The 13,590-nt window shown below is 42.3% G+C and overlaps 1 protein-coding gene across 7 annotated transcripts in view; it reads left to right on the top strand.

Annotated features, from left to right (window-relative positions):
* The window catches only part of SLC2A9 (solute carrier family 2 member 9), a 231,412-nt gene that overhangs the window by 76,340 nt on the left and 141,482 nt on the right, over positions 1 to 13,590 (top strand). For all 7 annotated transcript variants that reach the window (XM_013044754.2, XM_013044751.2, XM_013044752.2 and 4 more), the window contains one exon: positions 1,377 to 1,501. In XM_013044754.2, coding sequence (XP_012900208.1) covers positions 1,377 to 1,501 — 125 coding nt within the window. The remainder of the gene's footprint in view (positions 1 to 1,376; positions 1,502 to 13,590) is intronic.

Below are 13,590 nucleotides of genomic sequence, written 5' to 3'. Positions count from 1 at the left end.
CAATTTGTCTATATCCTGGTTAATTTATCTATAAAATAGGGATGATAAAGTGCCTACCTCACAGGATCATTTTGAGCATCAGTTGAGCTATTCATATAAAGTACTTAGAATAGGGTTTGTCATAAAGCCAGTGTTCAGTAAGGATGTGCTATTATCATCATTTTATAAGTGAGGAAAGGAAAACACAGAGCAATCAAGTACAAAGTCACCTAGCTCATAAAAACTCCAGTTGGTGCAGGGACCTGGGTCTCTAGGCCTCCAAACAAGTCATGCTTCTCAACCAGGAGGTCTTAGGGATATGTTCACAGAATAGTGAGAGTAGTCCTGGGACAGAACAGCTAATAATATTGCCATAGGGGTTTGACTGACTGTATTCAAGGGGATTAGTTCAATCTCACAGTTAGTGCTGTGACATCTTCATCAAATTGAAGATGTCATCACATGTAAGAAGCATTGTTACATGAACTGCAGAGGAGGGAGGGAGGGAGAGAGGAAGGGAGAAAGAGAAGGAAAGCAAGGGAAGAGAAGGGAAGAGGGAAGGAAAGGAGGGAGGGAGGTTGTTAAGCTATTGTCTCTCCACTCCAAACTTACCCTTGATGCTCTGCTCTATGATGCAGGGGCTAGGATTGGCATGCCTCATCTGCCCTTTGACAAGAGCGGGACTAGAGGAAGAGGGACAAGTGGCTTGGTCCTTTTGGTTTGGTTGAATTTCCTACTAGTCCCAGCAGTGAACTTGGCAGTTGAGTCTAGTTCCCAGATTATGTCTACTCCCCAGAATATGGTGCCCCTCAGAGTAGCAGCCCCAGTGGGCCAGCGCTCATCCTTGAAGATAAGCCAGGAGTTAGGGATCCCTCTTCCAAGCCCCTAAAGTGTCAGCACCAAATGGATAGCACCTCTCTTCAGAGATTCCCCCTTTGACATCTCAGTCTCCCAGTGCCTGCCTAACCAACTCCCTATGTTAAATTCTCTCTGTTAAAAGCACTAGGGTGGTTTCCATTTCCCTGCCTGAGCTCTGACTCTTGGATTCTAAGACACATCTTGATATCAGAAATGTTAAGTGAAGGTCTTAGAATTGATACATATAGTAGTGCATCAGGTAATTCATGGATCACGACAGTGCTTTTGAAGGTGACCTAATCAGTCCCGGTGGTGAACCAAGAGGGAGGAAGTACTTTGCTCAGAGTCACAGAGCCAAAGGTGGCAAGTGGGGGCTTCTAGGGCTCTGGCCCATTTCTAACCCTTAGGCTAATGCTCTTTCTACTGTGCCTGAGTCTTGCTCTGCTGTTCCATTTTGAAGGCCTGACCCCTGCTTCTCAGATGGGTAGGTTGACGTCCTCATGGTGGGCCTCTTCATCAAACCACCCTTTGTTTTCCAGGAAGTATACTCTGCTGGTCAACAATGGGTTTGCAATTTCTGCTGCACTGCTGATGGCCTGTTCCCTCCAGGCAGGAGCCTTCGAGATGCTCATTGTGGGACGCTTCATCATGGGCGTGGATGGAGGTAAGCCTTCACCAAGGCAGGACAGGACGTGATCCTCGGGGGTGTTTGGAAGTATGAGTGGTGTTTGGAGCTGTCACATGACTGAGTTGCCAGGGACCAAGGATGCAAGAAGTCTGCATAAAGGAGGGAAGTCCCATGAGATGAACCACACATGAAGCTCTGGCCTGCTAACTGAGAAAAACTAACTGGGAGAGACCCAAGTCAACTGCAGAGACCTGGATGGTCTTCAGTAGAATGCCATGCCTTTTGCTTTGTCAACTTCACTGTACAATTCATACTCCAAGGTTGTCTGTGGTTTCCAGGGAGTTTTTAATGAGGGTCGTGTTTCCTCTCTGCACCTCTGACTTATTCATTCTTTCATGTATTCACTGAGCATTCATTATGGAGCACCTGCTGTGTCTGGCGTTCTTCTCCATAATGGGGACACAGTGGTGAATGAAGTCCCCTACTCCCTACCACTGCAGCTTACATTCTAGTGGGTGGGTGGATACATAATTGGATACGTAAGGTAAATAGGCAAGCCCTAGGACAAAATTGAAGTAGGACAGGAGGATAGTGGGGGCTATTTTAGATAGGCCAGCCAGGGAGGACCACTTAGTGTAGGAAACATATGAGCAGATATCAAAATGAACCAAGTGGGAGAACCAAGAGACTATCAGGGGAATTGGGTTCTTGACCAAGAGAAGAGTGCACTGGCCCTTAGATAGACTCATGCTTGACACATCGAAGGGAGAGTGAGGAGACAGCACGGCTGGAACTTGGTGAGCTGGGGAGAGAGGTTGCAGATGACATTGAAGAGGGGCCGGTCACATCACGTTGGGCCTTGCAGGATTTGTGCCAAGGGTGATGGGAAGCCAGAGGAGGGTTGAGAGGAATGTGACATGAGCTGGTTTTGTGTTTCAGTAAGATTCCTCCTGCTTTTGTGTAGAGAAGAGTGTAAAGGAGGGTAGGAGTGGAATCAGGGAGGCAGTTTTCCAGGGGAGAGAGCTATTGGGGGACAAGATGATGGCCAGGAGGCAGCGAGGTGCAGCCAGCTACTGGCTCTAGGGTGTGAGAGAGCAGGAGCCTCAAAATATGTCATTATACCCAGCCAACCAACCAACCAGCCCTGCTTTCTTTTTAAATATTTCAAGTCAGTAATATTTGTGGAAAGATTGCAAGCTTTTGGATTAGAAATCCCTGCCTTTGCATTGAAGTTCTATTGTTTGCCAATTACTGACTCTGGCAAGTTGCTTAAATGGCTCTGAGCCTCAGTTTCCCCATTTGTAAAATGGAAATGACAATACCTACTACTTTGAAGGACTGTCATAACGTTCACAAAATGCCGTGTGTGTGTGTGTGTGTGTGTGTGTGTGTGTATTACATATGTATATGTAATCTGCCAAATGCTGTTGGAACCTGTGAGCTTGTTAAAGGCTAATTCCCTTCCTTGCTGATTCTTGCACGCTGCAGGCACCAGGCTTTTGGGAGTGAGCCCAACAACAAATATATATCAGGGAGAGGTAAGCAGGAGAGAGAGGACCTGAGGACGGTCAGGGGAGAAGACTTCCTGTTCCTTTCTGCTGCTGGTGGGAAATGTTCAGGATTAGTAATAACCAGACTCGGGGTGAAATTACTTCTCCGTCTTGGTATTCAAGTAGAAAGGAGTTGGCTATAGAAAATGTTATTTGGTAAGAATAATGCCTGGAGTTTATGTGGTGCTTTGCAGTTAACCAGTCCTGTTTATGGTTTCTTCTGCTCTGATCTCCTGCTAATGCTGAAGGACTGTCAATTTGTCATTTTTCATCAAGGACACCAAGGCTCAGAGACATGTGACTGAAGTGGTTAAGGCTGAGGTCTGTGTGTTTACACTAACTAGTTCCCCCAAAATCTAGCTTGATTTCATTATTTTGTATCAGTTATGTTTTGCTATCTGAAGCCATTAGCAAACATAGCATAATGGCTTCAAGCAATAACCCTTCTGCTGAACTTGGGGTTCCGCAGGCTGGTGGGGCAGTTCTAATGTGGGCCACCGCCGCAGCTCTCCGCTGGGCTCGCTCCCATACCGCAGTGGGCTGCAGCCCAGCCAGCAGCTGGCTGACTTCACATGGGCTCGCTCATCTATTCGGCTCTTGGCAGCTGGGTTGGTGTCAGGGGATCCCTGCAGGGCCAGCTCATCCTGGCTCCACGTGGTCTCTCAGCCTGCCGTAGGGCGGCCCAGTCTTCCCATGGGATCCCCAGAGTGCCAGAGAGTGGTACTGGGGGCAGGACCCCATGTACAAGCACCTGTCAAGTCACTGCTCGTGGCGCTTGTCAGTGTCCCATTAACCAAATCAAGCCCCCTGGCCAGGGGCACCATCAGTGTTGGAGGGACCTATGCCCTAGGGATGCAGACTCAAGGGGTTCTGTGAACCAGTTGGGTCACACAGCAGCATTCTGCCTCGCAGTCCTAGCCTCTTTCCCGGGCTGGCAAAGGGGCTTAATCGAAAGCCCCTCCCCCCCCACCCCCCACCGCTCAGTGGGATGCAAAAATTAACTGATAGCAGGTATGTGTGAGAAGCACTTACTGCATTCCAGGCCTATGGTGCCTTCCTCGCCGCCAGGAATGGTGACGGGATCATTGCCATTCTTGATGCTATTCCTTTTATTCTCAGCTAATAAGGTATACATCCCAGGTGTAGACTACAATATCCAGTTTCAAAGGTCCTGCCCACTCAGGACGAAGGCTAGGTGAGATGTGGCATGCATGGCCTTTCCCAACAGAGGCCATGGAGGGTCTGCCTTTCCAGCACATTTACATTTTATCTATTAGCCTCTTTCCAGTGGTCTTGCCTCTCCAGTTCTTCTGGGGAAGGTGACACTTACTTCACAGAACTAGTTTCTCTCTGAGTTTCCTTAATTAAAAATAAGCTGAACTTGAGGGAGGCCATTTTTACAAAGCCCCATATTCAAGTCAGATATCTGTTAGACCCCTTTTCTGATGATATTTCCAAAAAGAAACAGAAAAAAAAAAGTAAGAACAAGGAATGGGGAAAATACCAGACCCCTCTGACTTCTGGAATACAACCTACTAGAGGTGGGCCAAGACATGGAGGCTTCCTGTCATTTATTCTCGTCAGACCCTCTCAAAGCAGAGCTGGGGACTTGCAGGCATTTAAAGGAAGGCATTTGGTTAGAAATAAGGGAAAATTTCTGGCCAGAAGATAGAATTGTCTGTCCTACTCATAATAAATAATTTAAAGCCAAGTGATAAGCCTGGAAGATTTTTTTTTTTTTTAAGATTTTATTTATTTGACAGAGAGAGAGAGAGAAAGATCACAAGTAGGCAGAGAGGCAGGCAGAGAGAGATAGTGGGGGAGGAAGCAGGCTCTCTGCGGAGCAGAGAGCCCAACATGGGGCTCAATCCCAGGACCCTGGGATCTTGACCTGAGCTGAAGGCAGAGGCTTTAACCCACTGAGCCACCCAGGCGCTCCAAGCCTGGAGGATTTTCAGAAGGCTGTGCTGCTCAAGCCAGGATTGTGGGCAGTATTTGGAGTCACAGTAGAAGCCCTGGACACCTTCCCCAAGTGTCCTTTCTCCAAAAAAAAAAAAAAAAAAAAAAACACACATTTTCACATTGAAACAGACTTGGTGCAACTTGGTGTTAGAGGCAAAATCCATGCAGATGTTAAGGTCAAATTAGAAGGGTACAGAGGTGTTTTGTGTTTGTGGAAGACTGCACTGGACAGGTTCCCACCAAGCTGCCCCAGGACCACCCACACTCCCAGGGGTACAAGTCCATGTCTGCACTAGGAACTCTCTCATAGACAAACTCAGCAAGCACATTAGCTGGTCTCTGGTGGACACATTTGAGCAGCAGCATTTAGAGAAGTATATGACATGGAAAGAACATGAAATCAGGGTCAAGGATGTGGTTTTAAGTTCTGTTCTACCAGTGACTTACCAGGTGACTGTGGGACGATCATTTCACTTCTCTGGGCTAGTAATGTCATCTAGAAAGTAAGGAGGACTGGACTCTGGGACCTGAGGTTGCTACCAGCTCTAAAATTCTGGTTTGGCTCCTTTTTGTACCCATCTTAGAGCTACTATCTTGAATGTTCTCTGGAAGCTTCCGGAGCTCACATGTCACGCACAGCTGTATTGTTTACTCATTAAACATCACAGAAGAGGAGACTGTGAAATAAGAGTATAGGGCAGAAACACTGGCCCTCCTGTCTGGTGGGGTCAGCTTATGTGTACCATGCCCCAAGGCCCTACCCAGTCATGTCCCAGCCCAGGCTCCCAGCAAGGCTATGGGCCACTCTTATAAGCAAATTGTTATTTATCAATATTCTGCTTACTGCCCCAAAGACATCCACATCCTCATCCCTGGAACCAGCAAATGTGAGCTGATGGGGCAACTGGACTTTGTAGACGGGATTAAGTTAAGGACCGTGAGATAGTCTTTACCTGGATTATTCAGGTGGGTCCCATAAGATCACAGGGGTCCTGATAAGTGAAAGAGGAGTCAGAGCCAGAGCAAGGAGACCAGCAGGTGAGAGCAGAGGCTGCAGTGATGCAGGGGTAGGCTGGGGGTAGGCGAAGGCCACAAACCACTGGGTGTGGACACCTCTGGAAGCTGGGAAAGGGGTGGGAACAGACTTTCCCCTAGAACCTCCAGAAGGATCATATGTAGTCCAAGTCCCGTTTTAGACTCATGACCTCTAGAATTGTGTGATAAGAAATTTGTAGTGTTTTACATCACTAAGTTTGTGGCAATTTGTTACAGCGGCAGTGGGAAACTAGTAAAAACACTAATACTATTATTCACTTATTATTATTATTTGAGTCTAATCATAACATGACAAAGAGCATGTGAGGTGTTCAGAAGGGTGGATTCTGGTCTCAGCCCAGCTGCTTACCAGCCAGGTAACCTCAGACAGACTTCTTTACCCCTCTGAGCTTCTATTTCCTCAAAGCTACCTGACAATGTTCAGATACTGTACAGGGGTGCATGTGTGTCTGTGTGTTTCTATGTGTGTGCATGTCTCTGTGTTTGTGTATGTCTGTGTGCCTGTGTGTTTCTGCATCTATGCATATATGTCTCTGTGTTTGAGTCTGTGTGTGTCTCTGTGTATGTGTATATGTGTCTGATTCTGTGTGTGTCTGGGTCTGTATATGTGTGTTTCTGCATGTGTGCATGTCTGTATATGTGTATATGTCTGTGTATGTGTCTGTGTGTGTTTCTTTGTGTGTGTGCATGTCTCTGTCTATGTGTATGTCAGTGTGTCTGTGTGTTGGTGTGTTTCTGCATGTGTGCATATATGTGTCTGTGTCTGTGTGTGTTTGAGTCTGTGTATCTGTATATGTGTCTATGTGTCTGAGTCTATGTGTATGTGTCTGGATATGTGTGTATGTGTCTGGGAGTGTGTGTTTGTGTGTTTGAGTCTGTGAGTGTATGAGTATGTATCTGTGTGTCTCTGTGTGTGCCTAAGTCTGTGTGTATGTGTGTTTCTGCAGTTGTGCATATATGTGTATGTATCTGTTTGAGTCTGTGTGTGTCTCTGTGTGTTTCTGTGTATGTGCATGTCTCTGAGTTTGTGTGTGTGTCTCTGTATGTATGTGTGTGTGTAAAAAGAAAAAAGACAGAAAAAATTAAAATACACAATTAAAATAGCATACAAATCAAGAAGATAGTAACTAAAGTTGGTGTGTATTAAATTATTAGCATTACCCAGGAAATACTAAAAGTACTAATTCATATCAGATTTAACTAAGATACAGATTCATGAAATGATCTTTGGAGCAATTATTAAAAGAAGAGAAAATAACATAGAACAATCAAATGACTTAAAAAAAAAGTAATCCGGGACGCCTGGGTGGTTCAGTTGGTTGGACGACTGCCTTCAGCTCAGGTCATGATCCTGGAGTCCCGGGATTGAGTCCTGCATCGCGCTCCCAGCTCCATGGGGAGTCTGCTTCTCTCTCTGACCTTCTCCTCGTTCATGCTCTCTCTCACTGTCTCTCTCTCAAGTAAATAAATAAAAAATCTTAAAAAAAAAAAGTAATCCTGAAGAAAGCAGAAGAGGAGAGAAAATACTCCAACTAAATTGAATTTAAATAAGGAATTAAAAAAGAAAACACAGGATATAGAAGAGTGCCACAAAGAACAGCCAATGGTGGGATGTTGTATTTAAACACAAGTATGCCAGTGCTCCAATTAAAAGGAAGAATGGTTACATTGGATAAAACAAATACCTGTGTATATGCTGTTTGTACCTTAGATATAAAGATATAGGAAGACTGAGAATAAGATGATGGGCAAAACCCACGCCTGTAAATCCAGTACAGCAACACTGCTAACAGACTAAGTAGATCTTAAGGCAAGAAGGATAACCAGAAATGAGAGAAGCTCTCAGTGCATCAGGATTACAATTCTAAAGCTGATATGCACTTCATATAGAGCATCACAATGTATAAACTGAAAATGAGTACAAACTGAAAATTAGCCAAACGAAAATGAGAAATATGGTCTCAGTATCTGATAAAACAAGTGGACAAAAACAGCAGTAGAAGGTTTGAGCGACATAATGGACACATATGAGCTAATTAACATATATGGAACACTAGGTCTTAGGACCGTATAACACACACTCCTTTTCAGCATTCATGGGCCATTTATAAAAATTCACCATTTGATGAGTCATAAAGCAAGTCTTAACACATTTCAAAAGATTAAAGTTGGACTGTGTTCCCTGACCATAACAGAATTGAGTTAGAAGCTAATTACAAAAATATAGGGATAAAATCCTCATAAGTTTGGAAATTTAGATGTAAGTAGCACACACTAAGTAATGAATGTGTGTTTCCAAGTAACTGAAGGGGCAAAAAGAAATCACAATGGAATTTTTCAAGTTGCTTGAATTAAATGATAGTGAAAATACTACATAAGACATTTTAAAGCCATATTTCATGTAAAATTTATAACCTCAAATGCAAATATTTAAAACAGGAAAGGCTAAAAATAATCTAAGATTTCATCTTAAGAAATTAGAAAAGGGAGTTTCATTGGAAAGCATCAGCAAAGTCAAAGTAAGTTCTAGAAGAGATTAATAACATTGATAAACACCTTGTGAGACTGTTTACAAAGAGAGAAGGAATTAATAACTAAATTAAGAACTAAGTGGATAGATCCTGAAGCATAGAGAGAGAATATATCATGATGTGATATATTTGAAAATGTAAATGAAAGGTACAAATGCCTAGAAAGAAAAAAACTTAACCAATAGCAATGAGAGAAAAAATAGAGTATCTGAATAGTCCTAGACTATTAAATAAGTTGAACATATACTTGAAAACTTTCCATCAAAAGAGATTCAAGTTTCCTTTAAAAGAGAACAATGCCAACTCCTTATAAACATTTCCGGGGGAATACTTCCCAACTCATTTTATGAGATGAGCGTATCTTTGATAGCTAGCCCAATAAGAACTTTGCAGGAAAAAAATTACAGGTTAAGGAACATAGATATAAAAATCCTAAACAAAGAATTAGCAATTTTAACAATAAACATAACAATATTTCAACAATAAAACATAAAAAGATATGTTGAGACTGAGCTGAGTTTTTCCAGCAATGGAAGATTGGATTAACATTTTAGAATCAATCAAGATAGTTCATGTTTACAGAATACATTTTAGACAAAAATAATATTATTTGATACATGCAGAAAAGTCATTTGATGATGTTCAGTATCTATTTATGGTAAAAAAGAAAAGGAAAGACACATCTAGTCAATTTTTTTCTAAACCAACTAATTTTCTTAAACTAATAAAGGCTATCTACCAAAACCTATAGCAGTAGTCATATTGAGTACACTGTTAATAGATTTTTCTCTGAGCTCAAGAGCAAGACAAGATATATGCTGTCACCACTCCAAATCATCATAGTACAAGAGGTCCTAGCTAATGCAATGAGGCAAACAAAAACTTTTTTAATGTAAGATATAAAGATTGGTAAAGATGAACTAAAACTGTCATCTGTCACAGGTATCACGAATGTATAAAACATCTAAAAGAATCTGTAAATAAACCTCAGAATGTGTGAGTGGATTTGGCTGCCAGGGTCTCTGGATAAAAGGTCATCATACTTGTATGCTTGTAATACTAAACGCAATGTCGCCTTTCTTTGTAAGATCAACAAACTAAAAGTAATTTTACTTGTGTGTATAAAATTAAATTTATAAGTTATACCATCTGAAATGTTATAGAAACCCATTACCCAAGAATAAGTCCAATGGGAAATACGCAATGCTCATCTCCTTATTATCTACAAAAAATCTATAAAATATTGTGGAGAGAAATTAGACAAATAAATAGGGGGTGGTCTGTGTTCATGAATTGGAAGACTCCACATTATGAAGGTTTTCCCTCTGTATTGATCCATAGATACAGCACAAACCCAAACAAATCCAAGCAGGTTTTGTAAAATGGAAATTGCAGGCTGCTTCTAAAATGCATATGAAAATGCGTAGTCCTGAGAATTCATCAGATCATCTTCCAGAAGAAAAATTGGAACACTTAATCTTCTAGATATCAACACTTAGAGAGTTACAGTGGTTCAGATGGTACAGATTGGGGCAAAGACAGAAAAATAGATCAATGAAAGAGAAATGAGACTTCTGAAGTTGACCCATACATATATGGGCACTAACCTACGGCAAAGTGGTAGCTGGAGAGCTGAAGGGAGGGGGTGTCTTTTCAGCAAATAATATCAGCTGGGGTTCCCAGCAGTTGTGTACTGCAGCTGGTCCTCGGTCATAATTGTGCTCTATAAGAACAGGCCCCAGTGGTAGCCTGAGGGGGGCTGCTGACTCCAAGAATGGAACAGGTGTGTATATGCACCTATGTTTTGGGGCTTGGAAAATTATATGTGACATTTGCTTAAAACAGAATGCTTTTATGTGTTGCATCTTTCCAGAAATATCAATTCTTGGGGTAACAAGGAAGGAGAGTACTCATCTTGCAACCATAAAAGAACCCTTTTTGCTTATGTGTACAGCCATGGAATTTCTACAGTGATAGCTTTAGTTACTATTTCTACAGCTTAGTTGTTTATGTAAAGCAGAGGTTTATGGGTCAAGAGTTGGTGTGTGTATTTTTCTGCTGCCGCTCTTCCTTGGGGAATTGTCTTAGGGATAAAGCACAGACTGCACCATCCAAGAGGCTGAATGCTGCATCTGTGTTGACACTGACATTTTCATTCCATTAAAAATAAAACTTGAATACCACTTTACCTCATACACGCAATCAGTCCCACGTGAATTGCAGCTCTAAAGATGAGCGGTAAAACAGGAAATTTTCTAAAAGATAACGTGCTATATAGACTTTCCACCATCTTAGGATAGGAGAAGATTTCTTAAACAGGCAGAAAAGCACTAGTTTAAAGTAAAAGAATTGATAAATTGAAATACATTAAAATTAAAGACCTCATGCAAAAAAATCACCATTCATGAAGGACAAACACAGAGAGCAGGAAAATATTTGCAGTGAATGAAATCGACAAAGGGTTCATATACAGAATACATTAAGAACTCTTACAAATCAATAATAAAAACACAGAAAAACTCTTACAAAAATGGCTAAGTGATGGAATGGGCATCTTCACAAAAATGGCCAACAGGTACATAAAATCGTATTAGTATTCCTCAAAAAGTTAAAAATAGAACTCCCTTATGATCCAGAAGTGACAAGACTGAGTGTTTACTTCCACAATACAAAAACACTAATTTAAAGGAATACATGTGCTCCTGCTCATAGCCACATTATTTACAATAGCCAAATTATAGAAGCAGCCCAAGTGCCCCTCAATAGATAAATGGATAAAGAAGATGTGGAATACACACGCGCGCGCGCGCACAGACATACACACACACACAGAGGAATAGTACTCAGCCATCAAAAAGAATAAAATCTTGCCCTTTGCAATGACATGGATGGAGCTAGAGAGTATAATGCTAAGCAAAATAAGTCAGTCAGAGAAGGACAAATACCATATGATTTCACTCATATGTGGAATTTGAGAAATAAAAAAAGGAAAAAAAGAGAGAGACAAACCAAGAAACAGACTCTTAACTCTCTCTAGAGAACAACTGATGGTTATCAGAGGGGAGGTGGGGGGGGTGTGGGGAATAGGGGCTGCGGATGAAGGAGGGCACTTGTGATGAGCGCTGGGTGTTGTATGGGGTGTCAATTCACTATATTGTCCACCTGAAACTGATGTCACACTGAATGTTAATCATACTGGAATTAAAATAAAATATCTCATTAGTAATTACTAATTAGCAATTAGTAATAAAGTAATTTATTAAATAAGTAATTTAATGCAGATTAAAGCCATGATTGCTAAAAATTAAAAAGACCAATAATGCCGAATATTGGCCAAAAATGTGGAGCAAAGTATAAATTTACATCTCATAAAGATGTAAATTGGCATGATAATTTCAGGAAATTGGCTCTATTAAAACCGAACAAATGTATCTTATGGTTGCAATTTATATATATAAATGTGCATACATGTGCACCAAAAGACTTGCTTAAGAATGTTTATGGGGCCCTATTAGTGTTGATCCTAAACTGGAAAATGCCAGAGCATCCATCAATAGGAAGGTGGATGAAGTGGGATATACTCATACCTGGAACTATTACAAAGCAATAAAAACAAATAAATTGCAGTTACACGCATGCTACAACATGGATGCATTTCACACCCATGAAAAACACAAAGAGATGAGAGACAAAAGAAATGCATCAGCTGTGGTTCCACACACGGAGCATTGGTGATAGCAGTCAGGCTGGCGGGGGCCTCTGGGGAGAAGGGGGAGGATGAGGCTTCTGAGGAAGCACAGGGTGGGAGGCTTCTGGGATGCTGGTAGTGTAGGTTGATTCTTGACCTAGCTGGGGGTTGCACAGCTGTATGCATTTGGTGATCATTCCCCGGACCACATTGTACAATTTAAAGATGTGGGTCATATTTTCATTTTCAAAAATTAAGACTATTCTGTTTAGTAAAATGTTTTGGACTGGACTCAAATTTTTTTGCACCTCTGTAGGAAAATGTACATTTCCAGTTGTCCCTAAAGTATTTCCGTCAGCATCTCTGATTTCCCTAGAGAATATTTTCCGAGGTCCCTTCTGCTTTTCACAAGCTGAGAGCTGCTGCTCAAATCGGACTCTAGGAGGACTGGGGCAGCTAAGCTAGCCCTGTGTGAAGGAGTGTGCCCCTGACCACTCCTTGTGCACCATCAGGCCGTGCACCTCAAAGAAGAGGAAGGCCTATGAAATGAGGCTCTGTGTTCCCAACATGCTGTGAGTTAGCCTGGGACAAGTGCATCTGTATACACTGGCAGGCCTGTGAAGGCCTTTTCCACCCAGCTGCAGGTGGAAAACTTTCTTGAAACTGACAAGCACTTATAAAATGCTGTAAACTGGGTAATACAGTATCTGCTCGACCTGAGTGCCCTGATTTACATAGAGGCACAGCTAGCTAGTGGGAAGAGCTCGAGTTCAAGAATCAGAGACCTGATCTTCAGGGCAAAATAATCTCTTTGGGCATCTCTGGACGTCACTTGGTGATTTGGGAAAGTTATTCCATCTGTACTGCAGCTTCCTTATGTTTAGAATAAGGATAATAATAATACATTTGCTTCAATGGGTTACTATAAAACATATAATATATGTAAAGAGATAAGAAGGATCCCTGCTACTTGGTAAGCTCTGGGTATGTTGGCTGTTAACACCACCTTTACCATCACTGACACCCCCTCCACCATCACCTTCACATCCACCACCTCCATTACCATCGTCACCACCACATCCTTCTCCACGGCCATCACCCCCACCATCACCTCCAGCATCCCCTCCACCACCTTCACCTCCATCACCATCACTACTACCACCACTATCACTTCTATTACCACCATCACCACCACATCCTTCTCCACAGCCATCACCCCCATCCCATCACCACTACCATCACCTTACTCCCTTTGCCACCATCACCCCCATCACCATCATCATCATCACCACCATCACCACCACCATCATCATCTATTTCCCCTTCCATGAAATCTAC

The sequence above is a fragment of the Mustela putorius genome, unplaced genomic scaffold (assembly GCF_011764305.1).
Source record: "Mustela putorius furo isolate JIRA1106 unplaced genomic scaffold, ASM1176430v1.1 tig00000083_pilon_pilon_pilon, whole genome shotgun sequence".
Classification (NCBI taxonomy): Eukaryota; Metazoa; Chordata; class Mammalia; order Carnivora; family Mustelidae; genus Mustela; species Mustela putorius.
The sequence above is the reverse complement of the archived record's forward strand: the minus strand, read 5'-3'. Positions and strand labels throughout refer to the sequence as shown.